Source organism: Synchiropus splendidus, chromosome 14 (genome assembly GCF_027744825.2).
Source record: "Synchiropus splendidus isolate RoL2022-P1 chromosome 14, RoL_Sspl_1.0, whole genome shotgun sequence".
Taxonomy (NCBI): Eukaryota; Metazoa; Chordata; class Actinopteri; order Syngnathiformes; family Callionymidae; genus Synchiropus; species Synchiropus splendidus.
Genome location: NC_071347.1, coordinates 18,334,948 through 18,357,071, shown reverse-complemented (window position 1 = coordinate 18,357,071; position 22,124 = coordinate 18,334,948). Strand labels below are relative to the sequence as shown.

At 43.8% G+C, this 22,124-nt stretch overlaps 2 protein-coding genes across 3 annotated transcripts in view; one reads left to right on the top strand and one right to left on the bottom strand.

Annotated features, from left to right (window-relative positions):
• fkbp16 (FKBP prolyl isomerase 16) overlaps window positions 1-13,389 on the bottom strand; it is a 32,445-nt gene extending 19,056 nt beyond the window's left edge. Inside the window, exons 1-4 of one of the 2 annotated variants that reach the window (XM_053886668.1) lie at window positions 13,254-13,389; window positions 11,074-11,656; window positions 10,669-10,838; window positions 10,419-10,507 (exon numbers count right to left, since the gene is read on the bottom strand). In XM_053886668.1, coding sequence (XP_053742643.1) covers window positions 10,419-10,507; window positions 10,669-10,838; window positions 11,074-11,488 — 674 coding nt within the window. In that variant the 5' untranslated portion in view covers window positions 11,489-11,656; window positions 13,254-13,389. Of the gene's footprint in view, window positions 1-10,418; window positions 10,508-10,668; window positions 10,839-11,073; window positions 11,738-13,253 lie in introns of those variants that run through there. The other variant, XM_053886667.1, reaches the window with a different exon arrangement.
• LOC128771311 (RNA polymerase II elongation factor ELL) overlaps window positions 13,355-22,124 on the top strand; it is a 29,676-nt gene continuing 20,906 nt past the window's right edge. The window contains exons 1-2 of the mRNA XM_053886666.1: window positions 13,355-13,496; window positions 16,063-16,110. Of these exons, the coding sequence (XP_053742641.1) occupies window positions 13,359-13,496; window positions 16,063-16,110 (186 nt within the window). The 5' untranslated portion in view covers window positions 13,355-13,358. The remainder of the gene's footprint in view (window positions 13,497-16,062; window positions 16,111-22,124) is intronic.

The following is a 22,124-nucleotide window of genomic DNA, read 5'->3' as shown; positions in this document are numbered from 1 at the left end:
CCGACTGATCTCAGACTCTGAGCGCTCTGCTTCACTAATCTTATCACTGGCAACATCGTGACACATCTGTCTGGACACACTCCCTCAAACACACACAGAAAACGCCAAGTTAATATGTGAACCGGAGCCCAGGCTCCAGCGTGTGTTTGTCTGGAACAGCTTGCCACTTGACTGTCCCATCTGCCTCCACTTTTCCCAGTTACAAATGAACAAAATGTATAATGATGACAAGTTGCCCCGGCAACCGTGTGGCCCGCGATCACCAGTCAGTCTGTCTGAGTTTACATGACGTGACACACTCGCCTTCTTTGGCACACTCAAAGGTCAAATCTGTGAATGTTGAAATGGCAGACGCCACTTCGACGCAGGAGGAGGTGAAAAGAATGTTGCTTTGGGAGACTCGGGAAATCCAGCGGAAAATGAGTTGGTGAGGGCGAAAAACAAACACAGTAGAGCTCAGATTCAGCTGGAGACAAAGGGTTAAGAGAGTCAGACCTTCTATGACTCAGGTGGCTCACGTGCAGGAGCCGCAATCCGAGGCTTTCCTCAAACCACCATGGTATCAGCCTGTTTTCTGACAAAAATCTCACTATCTGCACTTGAAACTTGTCGCTATCTGAGGCAGTGATTTAACAGATGTTATCTGCAGCGTGCAACAGCTGTTGGCACTCGCACGCTTGCTCCCGCAGCGTGAGGACTTAAGGTGTGGCTCCCACCGCACCAAACCTTGTTCATGTCGCGTGACGGCGCGGAGAGTGCAGCTGCTGATCCATCAAATATGACAGAGACGTGTAGATTAATGCGGCGCGGGTGAAGCAATGACGCAGCGCGGTGGTGAGGCACCACCTCAAGATTTTGGGGGGCAATCTCCACATTTAAAGGTCAAGATTGTCAGAGACTTCTTCTTAGATCTGCCACTAAAAAAAAAAAAAGTCATCTTAAAGGGTCACGTGCTTCTTGTTTTGACGTAAACAGAACAGATGAGCCCCGAGAGGTGCAGACGAGCCAGTTTGGTCTTGAAAGTCAGCCAAATGTTTGGGGCGAATCCAGCAAAAACTGAGCTGGTAAATGAGCCTTTAAGTCTTTAATGAAACAAACAAGATGAAGTCAAGGAGTTTTCAATCATTTGGCTTTTTTTTTTCCTCAACATGCCGGTCTTCTATCTCCTTTTAAAAAATATTATTGGAAGAGTTTACTGATGAAACGTATCATTTTATCATTTGTTGCATGGATAGCATGGGTAAAACATATGGCATATATATATATATATATATATATATATATATATTATTTTAAAAGCCAAATAATTGAAAATTGAGTTGCCATGTATCGGTACATGGATTTAAAGAAGCTTGATCTCCCTCAATGCATCTTCATTTCATGACAGAAAAAAAAAATGTGAGAGATAAACAAAAGCATTCACTTGAAGGGGTTAAGAAAAACTACAGAAATTTCTCTTAGACTTTGTTGTGGTCATGATTTCTGGTTTTTACTGAGTAATATTTTCCTGCTTTTATCCATAACAGGAAAAAAGACATTAAGTAAATGATACATTTTATGCTTTGTTGTGAATTTTTTTTTCTGAATATTTTTAATATCCTGCTTTGTTAAGGGAGGGTGGGTCATGTACTCGGGAGGCAAGAGGTTCCAGAAGTATCTATGTAATTCAATAAAAAATATTAGTCCAACAACAGGGTGGAAAAAAAATCACAGAAAAAAACAGGAAAAATGATAATGATTTAAAAAAAGAAGATAAAAATATTTATAATAAAATAAATTGTTCAGAAAAACTAAAATATTGCTATAAGAAACACAGAAGAAAAATGCTTCTGTAGAGATAAGAATGACCAGGTTATAATAAATAAATAAAGGCAGGCTGATGTTGTGTGTCGCGACCTCATGTAAACAACACCTCGCTCTTCAAAGCATTTCATTTGTTCCTTGGCAGGGTTGGCGCTTGTCACGCTGGCACACCCCGATGAAGTTGCCAGACACTTACAGATACACGGCGACTCAGACAAAAAGACTTGACCCGGGTGAATGACTTGAGGCTGATGACTAAACCAGAAACATAAACAAGTACAGTAGATCACCAGGGTTGAGGACGCTTGTCAAACACACTTCACAGTCTCTGTTGAACTCTGCGCAAACATCCCGAGCGCAGGCTTCATTGACAGCCTTATCTTCATCTGAGCCAACCCCATCGCTCCATGAAAAGAGCCCGTGAAACAAACGTGACTCCAGAATTTCAATCTGCAGTAGAAGGAAGTGATCTGTGATGATAAAGCGCCTCGTCATAAAACCTCCTGTAAAAAGACTGAACTTCCCGTTGCCAGTTTTCACCCCGTGATTTGGGTTTTTTTGTTTTGCATAGCTGTGACTTGGTGTCACGTAGGGCTGGAGGTGGGTGTGTCGCTGAGGCTCCTGCGCTTCACAACATCAACAAAAAGTCTCTGCGTCACCGCCTCGCCTGCCTGCCGAATCCACGAGAACAGGCCCGGCATGTGAGAGCAAAGTGGCCGCTCACAGTACGCAAGACAACATTCCACCTGAGAGAAACAATGGGAGTAAATAGGAGCTTGAACCGAGAATATAATTACGACTTTTTATTTTTTATTGTTGTTAATTATTGGTATTTTTAACCGACGACTTTGCTGAGCATTTCTGGTTGAAGACAGAAATTCCACATGAAATCCCGCGAGGATGTTTGGCGGCTGGAAGTTTGGTTGCGCCGCCACACCCTGCAGCGCAGCACCTGTTTCCCAACAAGGGTGTGTTTTTGTCTTCTGAAAGAAGAGAGGTTCCAAAAGTACGGCTGGCCTACTTTCATAACACAGTGAAAAATATTGCGGCGTCATTAATCTGTCAGTCTTTATTGAACTTTATGCAAATGACATGCTTTCTTCAGAAACGGCTCAACAAAAGAGTTGCTTAACAGCTGCAAACAGATTGATGAATCTGAACGATAGATTTAAAAGGCGCACAGCTTGTGGATGGTCGAGAGTCTGGATTTCCCCAAAACTTCACGAGTGACTTTCTGACCTGGTGTTGCGACTTTCCGAGTGCCAGCAACCGCTGCTCAGTTGCAGCCCCGCTCATTGCGCCTTTACGCAAACAGCTCATTTGTTTCCATTGCTCTGCCCCGACATCTGGTTCAACTTTGGTTCGACGCCACACTTTTAAAAGTGGTAAAATATTTCCATAACAATATTAGAAGTTACTGAGACTCTGATTCAATTATTAGCTTGAGCCTCTGCAGAATCTGCATTTAATATTTATAGATATTACATATATATTATTTATATATATTATAAATTTGATTTAGATTTTTGATTTAGGTTTGAATCTATAAAATCATGTTGTTATGTTATGTTATGTTATGTTATGTTATGTTATGTTGGGTTTGAATCTAATATAAAGTCATGTTATGTTATGTTATGTTATGTTATGTTATGTTGGGTTTGAATCTAATATAAAGTCATGTTATGTTATGTTATGTTATGTTATGTTATGTTGGGTTTGAATCTAATATAAAGTCATGTTATGTTATGTTATGTTATGTTGGGTTTGAATCTAATATAAAGTCATGTTATGTTATGTTATGTTATGTTGGGTTTGAATCTAATATAAAGTCATGTTATGTTATGTTATGTTATGTTATGTTATGTTGGGTTTGAATCTAATATAAAGTCATGTTATGTTATGTTATGTTATGTTATGTTGGGTTTGAATCTAATATAAAGTCATGTTATGTTATGTTATGTTGGGTTTGAATCTAATATAAAATCATGTTGTGTTCTGTTATGTTGGGTTTGAATGTCATGTCATGTCATGTCATGTCATGTCATGTCATGTCAGGTTGAGTTCCAGTCTAATATAAAATCATGTTATGTTATGTTGGGTTGAGTTCTAATCTAATATCTAATCTAATCTAATCTACTTCAAGATGGAGCACATACCTCCTTCAAGAAACAAATTAACACCTAAAAAAATCTACAATATAGTCTGTATAATTCGACACCCTTTCAGCACTTGAAATATCATTCGTGGCAATGAGGTCAACAGGACTGCAGGGGGCAGCAGGTCTCGCTTGCTCAGCACACAGAGGGCTGGTGCCGAGGCTTCCTCTGCGAGTGTCGAACATGTACATGACCTGTGGATCCAGGTGGAACTCCAGAAGAAGCACAGAGCCGATGGATCTTCAGGCGAGCCAAAGTCCGGCACTGTTTTATTATTTACAAACTTTATTGTGAGTCTCTCCAGCCTGGAACAGACATCGCCGATGTTCAGTGTGACAACATAGACTTGTTCTCCAGAGTGTTTTATTTTTTGACACTTGCAATAAATGTAGTTAGAGTCCAGTAAAGTTACTAGTTTGGGTACAAAGTTTACATTTTACATGTCAGTGCAGTCCAAAAAGTAGAAGTCAGACTTCCCAAGTACTAATACAATGAATAAAACATGGAGTCATGCGGGAAAGTAACACTAGTTTAAAGTTCATTTAAAGTTAGTTAAAATTCATTTTCCAAAAAGATTATGATGTAGTAGTACGTTTTGGTCTTGTGTTGTAATACTGGACCACTATCAGCCACTACAGTATTTGGCTGTATGAATCATTTGTAAAAGAAGCAGAAGAAGTACTTGAAATAGTTTTGGTGAAGTAGGTTAGTGTGGTTCATTATCAGTGTTTCAGTCGTGGTAGACATTGTTGTCGTACTAGTTCATAGTGTTGGTGTTTTTTTGTTGTAGTTTGATGTTTTGCCGTCGTTTTTGTTTGTAGTTGTTGGCCCAGCTTTAGCGAGTGTGAGTATTGCTGTGGTACTGGTTGGTGGTGTAGTCATCGTTTTGTGTAGTACTTGTTGTACTTGTATTTGGTGCTCTAGTGGCTCTATTGTGTGTTGGAGTCAGTGTTTGTTTTGAAGTATTTATAGTTGATGTTGCACACAGAACAGATGTAAGTCAGTAGTTTTGAATCCGTCTGGAAGTTAGCGCTAACAATGTCTGTATTGTCATAGCAGTGGCGGGTTTTGTTGCGTAATTTGTCATACTTTCTGTGGTATCAGCAGAGGCATTGTGTTGGTGCAGAAGTATAAATTCTTGTGTTTTCATTTCAAGCCTTTGCAAATGCAAACTGAGCAACTGAGCTTCTACACTCTCGGACTCTTCCACACAACAGGGACGAACACAGTCACACTCCACTGCACGGTGCACAACAGCGATGTGGAATATTACGCAATAAGCATCAATCACGTTCATAATTCCACTGCTTTCCCATGAAGCCAAGATGACTTCAGCGGGCTGCGTCCTGCCGGTAGCTCAAACAGGGCCCAGATTCCCATCAGGCCCTCCACCCCCACCACCCGCGGGGTCAAAGCCAGAGAGGCATCCCCCTCTGCTCCGGCAGTAAAGACTTGTTTGTTTTTCTCCGCTCTCAATCCGAAGGTGAGATGTTCATCTGGTGAGTCTCGCAGTGACTGCGCAGGGTTAGGACCAGGCAAGGCTTTCCCCGGAACTCCAGGAGATCCCAGGCCACTAAGGTGGCGACACAGGAGTGGTCCAGGGGTTAAGTAAGGGGTTAAGTTAGGGCTTGGTCAGGTGATGGTTAAGATTAGGGTAGGGAGTGGTAAAGTTAGGTTAGGGTTAGGGTTAGGGTTAGAGGGTTAGGGTTAGGTTAGGGTTAGGGTTAGGGTTAGAGGGTTAGGGTTAGAGGGTTAGGGTTAGAGGGTTAGGGTTAGGGTTGGGGTTGGGTTAGGGTTAGAGGGTTAGGGTTAGAGGGTTAGGGTTAGGGTTAGAGTTAGGGTAGGGTTAAGGTTAAGATTAGGGTTAAGGGTAGGGTTAGGTTAGGTTAGAGTTAGGTTTAGGTTAGTGTTAGGGTTAGTTTGGGTTAGGGTTAGGGTTAGTTAGGGTTAGTTAGGGTTAGGTTAGGGTTAAGGTTAGGGTAGGGTTAGGTTAAGTTAGGTTAGGTTAGAGTTGGGTTTAGGTTAGTGTTAGGGTTAGGGTTAGTGTAGGGTTAAGGTTAGGGTTAGGGTTAGAGGGTTAGGGTTAGAGGGTTAGGGTTAGAGTTAGGGTTAGGGTTAGAGGGTTAGGGTTAGAGTTAGGGTTAGGGTTAGGGTAGGGTTAAGGTTAGGGTTAGGGTAGGGTTAGGTTAGGTTAGGTTAGGTTTAGGGTAGGGTTAGGTTAGGTTTAGGGTAGGGTTAGGTTAGGGTTAGGTTTAGGTTAGTGTTAGGGTTAGTTTGGGTTAGGGTTAGGGTTAGTTAGGGTTAGGGTAGGGTTAAGGTTAGGGTTAGGTTTAGGGTAGGGTTAGGTTAGGTTTAGGTTAGGTTAGGGTTAGGTTTAGGTTAGTGTTAGGGTTAGGTTAGGTTAGTGTTAGGGTTAGTTTGGGTTAGGGTTAGTTAGGGTTAGGGTTCTGAGGGAACTGAAGTTGCTTTCCCGGTGCACAATCACCTCATGTGTTTTAGTATCTGCCACATGTCAGCGGAAAATCAGTAGTGGAAAACAGTTCTGAAGTTGTCTCGCTTTCTTTCTTTCATCGTGGACTCCAGTGTAGTAACAGTAGCTGCGGTCTTTCAGACAAGGCTCCGACTTGTTGTGGTTGAACATGCTGTGTAAGGAGTATTTTCGGATGTATTTCACGATAGTGGTGTTGTGGTGGTTTGTGCTCTTGAAGTAATATTTGGCCTCCTCATAGTTGTAGTAGGTGACATGGTAAGTATTTGATGGTACAGTATAGCAGTGGTGTATTTCTATTCATTCATTGGTGCTACTCTTAATGTAGTATCAGACTGGAGAGTCAACCTCTGCCATCTTTGCCTATCAATCTTAACTCCCGAGTCACAGCTCTTCCCGTCATGTCCTCATTCTGTCACAAACCTCAATGGTTGGTCAACGTTTTGGGTCGCTCCATGCGTCCAAACCATCTGGCCTCCCTAAACATCTCAACATGTTCCTCTGAGATGCACTCATTTCTGATCTCGTCCTTTCAAGTCTCCATCAAAGGCATCCTCAGCATCCTCATCTCACACTGCAAACTCTGACTCCTGAGTCTCTGATCTGAACATCATGGCAGTGACCACTTCTGCTTCCGTAACTCTAAAGTGGTCCCCACCTGTTCCACCCCGCCTGCACTCTCATCTTTACCTCCGTCACTCTAGATGAGTGACTCCAGGTGACTCAACCCAACTGTCTACGCACCTTGCAGAAGTCTCAGAACTCGGTTCCAGATTGACAAGCTCTCACGCTCGAGACGTCCATTCGGAGAACGGATGGTTGTTTATTCAGAGAGAAAGACCGAGGGTGTCACTTGTTGACGCTGAGGTGAGTCTTCATGAGCGTTCCTGTCAACAGATGCCGCTCTGCTGATAATGGCCTGCTGACTGAGGAGATGCAGTGACTCAGCAGTCGGTGTCAGCCGGGAACACTTGTGACGTTTTTATTGAGAAGGGAAGTGTGTGGTTGTGTGTCGCGTTCCTTTTTTGTTCAAGGCTCAGAAATGTCTTGCTGTCGATCCTAATGTCCTCATGAAAAAGACCACATAAGGCCACGTGCCACTTGTTGCTCCGATAGATGGCTTTGCCTTGAACTGACCAAGAAAACAGTGATGTTATTTTCAGCTATTTTAGCCACTGCAATTTCCTTTGTTTAGAGGCGTGTCCGCCCTTTTGTCAACAGGTTGAGTGTTAACCTCGGGATCTTAAAGAAGCGGCGCAGAGCTCTGATTGTCTGGCGTGTGGTTTGGCTAAATTTGACGCCGCGGCTCACAACTTTAATCAGCTGCATCAAAACAATCATTAACTAACCTCCCGTTGCATCTCACTCCAGCAGCCTCTGACTCAGAGACTCGACCGCGCTCACATCTACAGCCACATGTATCCTCACGTTGCCGGCGGAAGCCATGGTCATCCAATATCCAAATACTCTCCAACACATACGAACACTCCTGACACATGAATGTCAGGTCGGTGACAAGATGAATTCCAAGGAGAATTGTTTTGCCATCAAAGAGCAGGTACTACAGTCAGCCACAAAGGTACAACGGTTGTTTTGAAAAGTATTTCAACTTGATATGAAGCTGAACGTGATAAAACCACAGGACGATGTTAAAACACTTGAGGAGCGAAGAACTGGAGGAGTTCAGGGAGCGCAGACGCCTGCCAAGCAGCTCATTTCCTCCCCACAATGTTAGGACTTTTAAAGCTCATTCTTGGGAGAGTTGAAACCATGAAACGATGTCAGATCAACTACAGAAAACATGATTATTTTGATCAATATTGTCGTCTCCATCACGGTTTTTCATGGTGCGAGGGATGCTGTGCTCCGATTGCTTTATATGAACAAGTGAGAACAGCATTCAATGCAAAACAAAAGAAAACTGAAAATGAATAAATTCAATAACAATGGCAATAGATTGTCCTTTATTCATCCCACGATGGGGAAATTTAACTTTTCACCACAGCAAACCCCAGACACAACTAGAACACAGTAGCCACGTATTGCATAATTTAAAAACAACATAAATTATTAATGTAAAATAGAGACACTGAAAATAAATATCATAAAAATAGACGACAAAATACTAGGAAAAATTATAATACTAACCAAAAAAACAATGCTAATGCTAACAATAATAACAAAAGCCAAATTCAAGACGCTAACTAAGAAGAAGCCTACTGACATGTTTGATTCGGCCACACACACCATCATCAGACACAGGTCACATGTCAGTGATGGACAGGTTTCTGTCCGATGCCGCAACCCGTTGCAGTGTTTTTCATGTGGAACTTCGGTGAACTGTAAGGTTGTCCAAATTGGTCGTGCAAAAGTAGCTTTGAAATGAACATGTCTCCAAATTTGGTAGCAAAAATGTGATCATTTTCAAACTGTAATCTGGAGCTTGACAATCAGCATAGCATAATCGCGGCAGCCAGGATCATGACTAACAAGTTCATAACAAGCGGAATAGCAAAGTAAAACTAGCCAACTGCTCTTAAAAAAGGGCCGACACAGAAGTAAGGAAGACAGATGTCGAAGAGAATCGACAACAACACTTCATCTTGAGAATTAAAAGCCGAAATAAAACCCCACCTTGTTGACCAGTTCCATCTTACTTTCCTAGAAGCAAAGCTGACTGGATTGCTAAGTGAATTTGTGGTTTCCCTCCCGCGGGCTAAAGTTCAACACCGCTACAGTCAGTCCCATCTGTCATTAGGTAAATAGTGGCTGCACTGCTGCCGGCCCAACACGCAGATTAAACCAACATGGAGGAGGCATTCAAACTCTGCATACGCCTCCTGATCCAGAGGGTCCCTCACCCCGCCGGATCACTTCAGCATATTTCCCCGCTCCCGCTAATAATTTGGGGAGCGCGTCATTTGTGAACGTGTGAACAACACCTCCACGCAGCCGCTCGGCTAATGTTACAGCGGGATCTCCGCGCGACCCCCTCATAACCTGTGAATGCATTTTATTTTCGGCGTTCGCACCGGCAACACGAGGAGTGCGGCGGCCGAGCTGCTGTCGCTGTTGTGTTCCAAATGATCTAATAATGTTTAATTTCATCTCTTGGGGAGTGGGCTTATTTGAACACCGGCACTGAGCTGGCGCTTTCAGAATCAAAATTAATGGCCACAATTATCCTCTTTATGAAATGCACTGCGTTTATTTTGGCTACAGTACAGCGGCAGAAAATACACACATGATATTGATTTCCTTAACGCCTCCTCTGTGTAGAGCTACAAATTTAATCTGGCATTTAAATCGATATATTTTCACGTCTTAAAAAGTGGATATAATCTGTTAAAAAAAGAAAAACAGAAATAAATTAAATAAAAAAGCTGTTAATATTTCTAATGCTTTCATACTTCATTCGCTTTCACCAGTCTCCTGAGTGACAGGTGGGTGGAGCCTATCCCAGCTACACAGGGTGACAGTCAGGGAACAGCTCAGCACTGAGCTCATACAGACACGCAGTTACTCGCACGCACCTGCGTATGTTTTTGGACCAGAAGAAACTGGAGATTGGAATTTTGAATGACATAAATATCTTCATTTCCCCGTGTCTCAGTGTCAGATGTCAGCTGGTGTTAACACAGACTGACAAACAAAGGCTCACATCTGTGCTGCAGAGACGTCCTCCAGGTTTACACCCTCCCTTGCTTGGTGTAAAGGCCGTAAAGCTAAAGTCCTCCTGTAATTGGAGTGGCATCCTTCCATAGGTTGGAACAGACCATTGATAGGCTGCAGTGCGAGGGTGTTAGGAAGAAGCCATCTGCTGCTGTTAATGGTTCATTAACCTCACTACCCTTGGATAAGCAGGCTGCCCCCACAGCAACAGGTACGAGAGGCTCCTCACTGACACAGATATGCCCATAAAACCTTCTGCCCGCTTGATGTTTGGCGGAAACACACAGTAAAACTCCTACCTTCCCAGCAGTCCGTAGGCATATTGGGAACCGGCCAGCAGTAACGCGACCTCCCCCTTCTGCATGGACATCACGCACTCCTCCAGCGCCTGCAGGTGCCACCGAGGTGGGAACAAGGCCGGTTTATTCCAGTTAAAAATAGACAAGGAGGAAATGTGCAGCTTTTTTGGTGGGAGAAGGAAGTAAACCACCATTGACGTTATAGTTAGCAAGACGTGGTTCGAGGATCTAACCATTAAGAAATGATCACCTGGTTGACATCTCCCTCTCCAATGGCGAACACCAGCTTGCGGTCTTTCTCCACCACAGTGCGGTCCTCCAGGACACACTGCATCTTAATCGTCACTTCCTGGCCCCAGGAAGGGGGCGAGGCATTTGTGGGTCCGGGGGCCAAGACTTTTTTCCTCAGCAGACGATCATCTGCAGGGAGAAATGGGTGAGTTGTGAGATGAGTTATCCTTCATGTCCGTAAGAAGAACTCTTGAGTGGAGAACTTTCTCATGACATGGTGAGTGCTTGAAGGCAAAGCAGCTCTGCTGTGAGTCTCTGGATGACTTAGACACCCACAACCGAAGATTTTGGGGTCATTCATAAAACCTAAATCTACTTGGAAAACCACTAGCCCCCCAGCTAAGTGTGCCCCAGGGCAGTCTACCTGTGATGTCCTGCCAGTCTTCTTTCGAGAACAGCTCTTCAAACGTGGTCACCGTCCACTCCTCCATGGTATACTCCGGGAAGAGGCTCTCCACAGAACTGTCCCGCTCCGGCAACTCATCCTCAGTAGAAGGCTCCTGGAATCGCACCATCTTCCAACTGTTGGTCTTCTTCAGTTTCCTCATCTCTTCATGTTCTCCGCCGGGCTCTCTAACCACAGCATGCTCCCAGTCTCCCGTCTCCAGTGCAGCCTTTATTTTGCCGCACTGCTCCTGGCTGTTGCTTGTTGGGACACAGAGCTGCGCAGTGTGACCGTCCATGCTTCTAAGGGTGGAGATGTCCTCCTCTTTCACCCGCGGCTCTGTGGGCTGCACCACACTGTCCTCATGCTCCTTACAACATGGCTTTGTTTCCATTTCCCTTCACAGGGCGACAGGCGTCAGCACTCGCTCCTTGAGAAAGTCATCTATAACAACAGCACCGCAGTTCCTTGATGGGTCTGAAGAACGCCATGCTGCGAAGCCGCTCAGTAATCCGGACAAAGTTTGCCTCTCCGCGGATGCACTTTGACCTGTACGTCCATCCTGCGGAAACAAAAATGACCAATGTAGAAGGAACTGCACGGCGCTTCAAAGCTCGCTCAGGCGGCAGGCTCTGTAATCTGAGGGATTAGAGGAGAAAAACCTAATCTGGCAGAGCATCTGTAAGCTTCTTAATGACTTCACCACCGTGCCCCATAATGCAGTTTCCATGAATCCTATCCACCAATAAGCTCTCAGGAGAGAGATCTGGAACTTCATTTACACTGGCAGCTTCTTATTTTCACTTTTTAAGTCGCGTAACAACAATCACAATTACAAGACACAATTCACAGTGTTGCTCATCCCGTTTATCATTAATTATCAAGTTGGTATTTTCATTTTGTGTTTTGCATCAAGCCTTGAACAACAAAAGCCAGTTGACTTCCTGTTGTGTGAGTCTGGTTGAGGCTGAAATTTGGGGTTTTGACCGGCAAGCTACTTTCAAAGCAGCATTGCTTTAGTGATCGGTCAACAGAGTGGTTCAACTCTGACTCAAACCTTGAGATAAATGTATGTATGTATGAATTACTGCAGATCCTATGTGTAAGTTTGCTCCATGTATTTTCACGTCACACAGCCTGCCTGAGCCAACAGCGTGGTCTACTGCGAGATCACGCTCTACACTTCCCTGGTGTCTCTTTAAGTGACGAACTTTTGACTCAGGGTTCCGGTTTAATCCTCTGCCAGCAGAAGCCCTTGTCATCACTGGTTTAAGTAATCATAATTCAATATTTGTTGTTCGATTTATTTTAAACACACGGCTCTGCTCGGCGAGTGAATCATGTTTGCTGTTCAGCAAAGTTCTTCCTACTAGAGGAAATCAAACAGAAATGACAAAGTTACCATCTTGACGTACTTGATATTTGAATCAATATTGATATGAATATTGTATGGTTAAGGGTCACACTTTTAATATGACTAGTCAAAGTTTGTTTCATTTGCTGCTGTTCTAATATTCATGATCACTATTAATAAATTACAGCTGTGTTTTCTTTTGAACTGCATTTGCTTTTCTGAATTAGTTGACTTGAAAACTGGCTTGAGTTTTATATTTGAGGCGCTCCGAACCCCCAGTTAGGGCGACCAGACGTGCAGAGTCCAATTGTCCAGGATCTCAAAATCTCTCCGAACACAGTGGACTAGAACCTTTAAAATGATCAACCAGCAGCACAGGCTGTGAGGGAAACTGTGGCACGATGACTTTGCTTCTCATTTACGTCAGCTTTCGCATTCCATGTCTGCTGGATGAAGCACCTCAGTTGTTAAACTGACCTGATGCTGAGAATGGATTCTAGTCTCAACAACTTCTGGAAGTTGAGTTGCAAGGTGCCACTGTAACTAAATAAATAATACACAAGTGAAATATATAAATCCTCCTCCTTCTGTTGAAGGAGCGATCATAACGGTTACATTAAAGAAAAAAATATATTTGTAGCATTAAAATATCAAATCAAAAGAGTGACTATGACAAACAGGATGTCAACTAAGATTAAAAAAAGCAAGAAAAATATGGCGCATTGAATAAGGCAGAAAGCAAAGCTCTGCCTTTAACACGGGCACAAAACGGTTAACCCCGACTTGTGTGCGTTCATGTGCTTACGTGCGCGCCTGTGTGTCCGCGTGTGTGCAGGCCCCGCCCACACGCACGCTCCGCCGTGACGTCACGGGGAGGAGGTCTCCGGTCCAGCAGCCGTCAGTTGTAGAAATGGCAGCGCTGAGGCAGGAGCGTCGGTATGGTCTCTCCTGCGGCAGGATCAACAAAAACAGCCCGAATCAAACTCTCTATCACGTCAAACTCACCGACACCGCCATCCGGACTCTCGAGTCCTTCCAGAACCTCAAGGTAAGAGCGAGAAACAGCCTTAAACTTTTGTTGCGTGTGTTTTGCTCTCCCCTCAGCGTTTGCTTTTGTTATTATTTATTCCTCTCCGGTCAGCGCTGCCAATGCGTGTTGATGCTGGTGAGCGTGCTGCCTGAACAGGAGGCGTCTTGTCCGTCTCCACCGAGTGTCGGACGCATGTTTGTTTATTCTGGCTGCGCGACAGTAGAAAGGGGCTTGATTTATTGTCAGCAGAGCGGGCACTTCAATACACTTTGATGAATGAAGGGATCGCGTTAAAGAGTCGCATAAGCTCCGAGTGAAACTTGTTTTGAGCGGAGAAAAGCCGATTGTGTTTTTCAATAGTTCGCGGCTGCTTGTTTACCAACGCGTAATCTCTCGAAACACCCCGCATGAATTCAATCTGACAGACGTCTGTGATTATGTTCAGAGAGCTGGAATTTATTAACGTTTCAATTGTGTCAGACGTTGTTTTTCACTCGGGAAATCAAACGTTTATCCACACATGTCCAATTGTTTTGTTGTTTTTTTTTTGAAAAACAATTTTGACCGGATTAATTTTTTGCTCGTCTGCAAACGTCCGAACAAGATGAGAGTATTTCTGTCGAAGGTTCCTCCCCCGGACTTCCTTCGTGATAATATTTCGCCATGAAAAAGAGGTCTGCTCCGGTTCTTCCTCACCGAGTCCTCCCCTGATGACACCCCGCCTCTGGTGGCGTCCTCCCGGCCACAGCTAACGAGGAAGGCGCCTCTTGTTTCCACATAGTTTGGATCATAACAGTCAAGAAATAAAGTCATCAAGCTCTTAGAATTAACCACCGAAAAGTAAACGTTATTAGGCTACATCAGTTTACTGACACACAGCTAGCATCATTCGCCTTAATCCTTTGTGTTTGAATTCATTTTAACCATTATGTTTAGGGCGCAAGTGTTAAACACGAGGCCCAGGGGCCAAAATCGGTCCACTAACTCATTTTTTGTGGCCTGCATCAAAAATAAATCTGATATAACCTAAGCTAAGATAACAAACAGAGATAATGCATTTCAACTTCAGCTAGGAAAAGTGGTTTGGGGTTAGAGTATGAGACGAAATATGTTTTTTTTTTTGCCAGGTGATTCGTAAAGGAGGACAATTTAACGCTAAACATAGAGTTTATGATTCTAACGTTAGCCTCCAAGAACTCCTGCTAAAGGAGGAAACTTACTCCCTTGTTGTACTTAGGGTAAATCTGCTGACTAATCGATATGATTAACTCTGTCTAATACTCAAACACAGCCCTGGAGTTTTAAATATTTGGACCGTTTTTGTCCCAAACCAAGGACATGAACTGTACAGTACAGTTTGTTTTATTACAGAGCAGCACGACTCATTTACCGACTTCGTCATCAGAGATAAACATTGGCGACACAATCCCATAAAAAGCACTGGGTGTTACCTCGGTTCACTGCAGAGGCTCATCACAAACCATCTTATTCATGTAACTCTAATGAGGAAAATAAAGTGGCATATTTTCCCGATTGGCAAATCACATTTTGACTATTAAAAAGTCTGCTCTGGCCTCAGGGCTGTGTACATGTCCCGAAATAGTCTTTGAAATGTACTATTTCATTAAATATTGAGAGGCAAACTGTGGCGAAAGAAATCTGAACAAGACTCTTTAATGGGGAAGACATTTCCCAAAACCATTAATAATAAATAAAGCGCTGTGTCAATCAGCGTTACCCCGTGAGTCGCGGTTGGCGATCTCCAATTCTACACACACTTATTTAGCATTTTTGAAATTTCACTTCTTCGGAGGTCTCTGTGGAGCCTGCGTGCTCAATAAGAGACTGTTAAAAATAAATATAATTGACTTCAGAGGGAGCTTCCTCCGGGAATTAATGCGGCTTTTATTAATTTAGCTACTTAGTGGCAAACAGACTTGCCATCCGTCTCCCACACATAAACAAGCTGACTGACAGGCGCCGCCTTCAGACTATCGATTGAACCGTGTGACTGTCATTTTTCAGCAGAGAACATGAAATGCACGACTTCTTTTGCTTTAATTACGTCCAGTTTAATACATCTGCCGTGACCATAGTTGAGTGACGTCGAAGAAACAAGGGCTTAATAGATGCTCGAATGGCGATGATGTGTTATACTTTACCTCACCTTTGTTAGAGCTCACTCACACTTCATCATCTGGCAGTTAAATGCAGCCGTGTCCACGCATACTTCTTGGCTAACTTCTCTGCGTCTCATATTACGAAACAACTCATATTAAAACATCACAAAACAAGCCCTTCCAATTCCACCTCTAGTCCTTTTCGAGTTCAGTCAATTGGTTTCATTTCCAAGTCTCAATCTCCAGATACTAATGATGATAGTGTATTTTATTCTCCTGTTTTATTCAATTGTACCGAGCAAAGGCGCTCTCTGTTTTCCATTTCATCTTGATTCACCAAGCGTGGCTAATTCTAATCCACATAAATGTGAAACAAAGAGAATATGAATTCACTCATGCCTGACCACTTAAGATTTTTCCCCCTGAAATGTGACCAGTGTCGTCTCTCGTTCTTTCTCCCGCAGGCATCGCTATCGCATCAGCCGGCGATTTGCTTCAAGGGGAGCCAGGGGGTAAGCTGTTTTGCATACTCTTCCCAAACGCCCTCGTAAAGTGAATTCTCTAATTGGTTTTGATGCACTGTTGAGTGGAATTATGACAGGTCGCGGTGGGCCCGATGGCTTAGCAGTGTGCGACGACATTGCGTTGATCCAAAAGAGGTCAGGCTTGACAATTCGCAGGAATAGTGACAAGAGTAATGAGGAGTTGTAAAGCTAGAAATGCTAAGAGCTTATTCTACAAATTAGAGGGGCATTGCTGTAGTCAAAGCCTCGGCGGTGAGAGAGTTTGGTGAAGTGGAATCGCCTTTTTGGAAGCGTATTTTCACTTGGATTCCACGTCACTTATGGAGTACATCTAAACATCAACCGTTTCCATGTTTGACTTATGAAGTAGTTTCCAGTTAGCCGCTCTTTACACTCATTTGTTCAAAGCGGCACTTCATTTTTTTCTGCAATACTGTGGAAAGTATTGCAGCAATACTTCTGTAATCATGACTGAAGGAACAGTGGACTTCATTATGGCTTTCTAGAGTTCCATCTGGATCCATGAGGAATTTGAATCGCTATTGACTCGTGTGGCTTCTAGCTAGGGCTGTGTATTGGCAGGTACCTTGCGTATCTGATAATGCGATATATTGTCAAAAGAACCATCATTTTTAGGGAGAAAGTCAGGTAATGAAGTACAATATTATGTGCATGAAAAGGAGTTTGTTGTTATGACGTCAGTCCAGTTAGACTTGATTCGGTCGAATTGCTTCCTTGATCAACAAAATAACTCAACAAAGTGTGCAAAAAGAAACAAATAGTATTGAACATGTCACAAATGCAGCACAACCATCCATCCATCTGTGTATTAAATACTGATATAAACAACTTAAAATATCAAGCACACAATCGAGGATTGAGATATTTCAGCAAAAATATCAATACAACATCGCAATGTTTGAGCGTAGCAATATTTTCTTACAGCCCTACTTCTAACCGCTGCTGCTTACCTGCACTTCTCTGTTCTGAACGAGCAGTAAAAGGAGAGGAAAACATGAGGAAACGTGGATGGATTTTTGTTACCATAGGGGTCGAACCCCGCTGGAACCACCATGCTACATTCATGTTCCTTGGGAAGACCGACTGAGTGGCGCTGTCATTTTGGGTCACACTTGACTACAAGTAAAACACCCATACGCTAGAAAAAAGTCAGCGGTTAGTGGTTGTGTATTAGGAGACTAAATTCTTAAGGTAGGGTCCCCTGTACCCTGGCATCCAATTGAGCCACTTCCCCCACCTGATTCCTAGGTAGTGTTTTTTATTTGTTCCATGAACCGGCAACGTTTTTGTCGAGAGAATAGCGACAGCACCACTGCTGAACAGCGGACGTTGTCTCTTTAAAAAGTGAATGAACGCTATGGTCAAATAAAAATAAGAACAATATGTATAAAAAAGGCAGACTGATGATAAAAAGCAACACTTCATGAACACTAAAGGATTTTTACAAGCAACCTGTCTGAAGGCACAGACCGGTGTGCCTGACTTTTTTGTGTGATATGAAGTGTTTGGTGTATTAAAGTCTGAATTCCTGCGGATAGTTGGGCCGGAGGGGATTCCATCAATGTCTGCGAAAGAGATTCCAATGTCCAGGCAGATTAGCTTGGTCACCAGTGCATCCTCCAAGCACGGCCCGCCACACATTTACCACACAATCGCCCCAGTCTAATACAAGTTGCTCTAATCCCTGCAAGAGCAGATTGAACCGAGGAAAGTGACTTTGCTCTATAGACAAGTGTTGGCCCCGTGTGCTCACACGGGCCCTGGAAGCCCGAAGACAGGGTATGCTATACCCCCAGGCTGCTAGCCAGGTTACTGGGTCAGGCTAGCAACTGGGGGTGCTTTGTTCGAGCCCGGGGAGGAGGGAGGGGAGCCGGCGAACCCCAGGGAGCCCCGTGTCTCCACGCCTGTTGTCTCTGTGTCCACATTAAAGCAATGAAAGTGCAATAAGAGCGGCGGAATTTCAGCTGAGAGCGACATTCAAACTGTAAAATGAGCTGCTAAAATGCTGAAGCGGGAGGATGAACGCGTCCGTGTCATAAACATCTTTCAATGTAAAAGCAGATTAACCCACTTATGTGCCGTGGAGCAATGTTAAGTGAGTATAATTTAAGTGTGCTTTAATCACTGAATTGGATTGGGTGATTATATCTCAGCTGGCACATTACATATTCAAATTGCTTTGTGGAATTCAAGCACGGGCTCACTCCCCCCCCCCCACCCCCCGACAGTCCTCCCAGAGCTGGACGATTGGGCATTAATGAGCTAGCTACCACTATCAGTGGGGGAGGTCAGATTAAGCCGTGAGTGGGGGGAGGATATTGGTGAACATGGCATTCTGCCTGCAAGACACCCCCCCCCCCGTCTGGAGGTTGCAGCACTTCATATTTTCTACATTGATATTTTTCATCCTGGATTTCCAGGGCCGTCCCACTCTGAAACCTTCACGCAGTCAAGAGGTCACTGTCGCGAGCGAGGAGGCCTTGCGTCCAGTGACAGGTCCCAGATGTAGAGCTGAGTCTCACAAGCCACAACCCCTGCTTATGATCATGGGTCTCGCTGGCCCATGTCGCATGTGATGCGAAAGAGGCAGGTCCCGGGCCACAAAAACCAAAGGAATTTGGGAAATCACTGCCCTGGCGTCAGTCCAGAGTTCAGCGGCACCGCGGCTCCTATCGTGGAACAGCACGCTGAGGTCTTTCTGCTTTTCTCCGAGACCCTGCGGTGCTTTAAACAAGTATTGTAATTTGCTAGAGAGGTTTGCTATCTTGCAATGAAAGACTCAACAGCTACAACAATAGAAGACCCTGAAGCTTTAGACCCAGGTTCACTTGAGACAAAGACAACTGTGAACGTTTATGTGGTTGCAATATTCAAATTGCTTATTGTGCTATGGGGAATTAAATAGTTTTTTTTAATTTAATTGTTATAAAAGTTAAATAAAACACTTGTTTTAGCGCTGTCAAGCTGAGCAACATTTCACTTTTCTTGTCAAAGTACATGTAGACCGCCACAATGTGACGTCACTGCATAAATAACCGGCGCTCAGAGAACATTAGAATTCAGTCGGAGCAGCAGTTCCCATGCTCCGAAATTTCACATCCTGGTGCTTGTTTCCTACAGTGCGGCCAGAGCTTCCCGTCTGTTGGCACGATCTACACCCATTTAGCGAGGAATGAGACTCGTGTTTATTCACAAACCAAAGCCGTGAAGGGATGGATTCAGCTGGGAGTCAAGTAAATTACCGCTCAAACGTCGTTGTAGTTTGCAGGAACTGGACCTGAAGTCACATGTTCACTGGATATGTGTAGGACTGGTGTTGATTTTGACTGTGCCTTTGTCCACAAGAGTGGAAAGTAAACATCATCGACGCACTTTGACTCTATTGAGAGAAGAGACTGAAAATAGTACCACTCTACTCTGATGATAATGACTAGATAAGTAACTAACCTTTGAAATAAACTTTTTTTTTATTTTGACAATTGCTGATTCAGCAAAAGGCAATTTCGCCAAAAACATTTCTTTAAAAACTGTAGCAGCGCTGGACGGTTGGTGGTGTTCCGGATTGTTGGCATGCAAATGGAGCAGTGGTGGAGGCAGGTTGTTGTGGTTTTGGATGTCTGTGAATCCTTTTTTTTTATTGTGCCATTTCACCCCATGCTTCTGCAAGTCCTCAGAAGACACCAGAGCCTCTATCTCACACATCGCTGCCCTGACTCTACCCCCTGCCTCTCGGCAGCCCTGATTCACCTTCCTGTTCTGTGTGTGTGTGTGTGTGTACACATCATTTTCCCCTTCTTTTCTCCCCAGAAGCTAATTAGAATAACAATAATAGGAATGTGGTTGTGGAGCGGCCCTCTAAAAGCGAGAGGGAGAGTTGTCCCACGTGTTCCTGAAAGGGCACACGTTCATCTATTCACCCAGATGTGTTTAGCAAAGCGAAGCCCCCGTGCTGGCCGTGTTGTTTTCGTGCCACAGGGATTTTTTAGCTCACGCTGTGTATTTTAGGTGGCAGCCATGTGAACGTGATATACTATAGTTAGGGGAAACTTCTCCAGTGAACATGTCATTATTGTTTTTTTTAGCTTCTTCGAGCGGTTTCGGCAGACGCCATTGTGACTGAGGGAATGTTTTTAGAGTTACATGAGGGCTGCTGGAGCTGACGAATGAGTGTGCCGGCGTGGTGGCGGGATTTAGCCTCAATTGACCAGAAATATAACACCAAGTTATTGATGTTGCTATTTGTTATTGTTCCTGAGGCTTTAATGCCCACATCGTTCATCTTCAGGAAACCACAATGTGATCAGGACTTTGGAGAAAGCATCAAGGATGTAGAATATACATCTTCGGAATTGAGGCTCAGACATAAGCCAATATACAGCACGGCATCATCCGTCTGAGTTAGTTCTGCACTGCTGAGGATGTAAACAACGGAGCTTTTGCGGTGGATTCTACAGCCAAAATTCAGCAAAACATGCCACTTAAAGCTACACTGAGAAGCATCTTCACACAAGTCTTTAACTGGCTTATTATGAAAGAGAATGGTGGATGATCTGGTGTATGAACATTGATGGCATAATCTTCTTTGTCTTTTGGAATGTCCTGTCTGTGGTTCTCTACCGTAACCTATTTTGATCATCCTTCCAAGTTGCACCCATCCTGTTCATGTTCTCCTCTCCACAAGTTCCAAACCATCTGACCTCCCTAACTTGGTCTCCAGACTTCACCATTCAAGCTCTCCACTCCTTTCTGAGCTAATGTCCGGCCGCTCCATCCTCCCTACACTCTCTTCTTAACCTTTCTGACCCCAGATAACCCGAACATTTTCTTGAGTATCCATACTCTTATCTTCAGCCTGTACCTCCACATTGCCCTTACCTTCTCTCTAAACTCACTCCAGATCACTATATCATCCGCAAACATCATGGTCAGTCTGTCCATCACCCGAACAAACAACTAGGGGCTGACAACTGTAATCCGACTCTCACCACTGTGCTCAAACAAGTCCTGCACCACCCTCATGTACTGCTGTGAACTTCCTCATCCAGTACCAAACTTCCTCTCTAGGAATTCTGTCACAGCCTTTCTCTGAATCAACAAAGACACAGTGCAGCTTCTCTGTACTTTTATGTCCTCGAGACAAACAATGGATCTGTGCTTCTCTTTCTGGGAATTTTTCCATATTGCTGCTTACTGATAATGGTATGCTGTTTTCGCTGTTTTTATGGAAGCAATGTGAGGCCAATTACACCAAATACACCTTTTACACCCACTTTAAATTTGTTTGTTTTCGTAGCACAGCATTTGTGATCGTAGTGTTTGTGACCTGCTGCAGATTCAATTGTTTTAGTTTGGGTATACAAACCGTTATTTTAAGTAAAACTGAAATATTATATAATATTTTACAAGCCAGCCAAACATCATGAATAAATCACGACTGAAACGCCGCTACAGCGCAGTCTCAGTCGAATAAAAACAATCATAAAAACCATGAAGAACACGAGCTCCTGCAGTTCTTTAATACCAGCCAGTTTCACGTCGTGAAAACTTTAGAAGAAGCTCTAACTCCGACGGAGACAGGTTAACCTTTTATGTGTTCCGTATTGTGTTGACACTACACAATCATTGTTGACAGTTAAGGAAACAAGGTGGCTTGTACAGGATTTTGAAAAGCGACAGGAGACGTGGTGAGCGAAGGGTAGTTCGCTCCACTTGGAGAACCATCTGCCGTTACGCTGAATGAGCCCTGAGGTGATCTGCTCTTTGGTGAGCACCAGTGTTCTGTCACTGCAAAGAAAAGGAAGCGCAGATCCTGATGCTTAACTGAACACTGCCGCCTTATGCGATGGGAATATACACTGAGCTCTGCAAATATTTACTCAGAGGATTTGTTGTCTTGAATGGGATAAATGTTAATGCAACCATTAACAGTTGACTTGAAGTTCTGCTACTTGATTCGGAGAACAAGCACAAATGGGCAATGT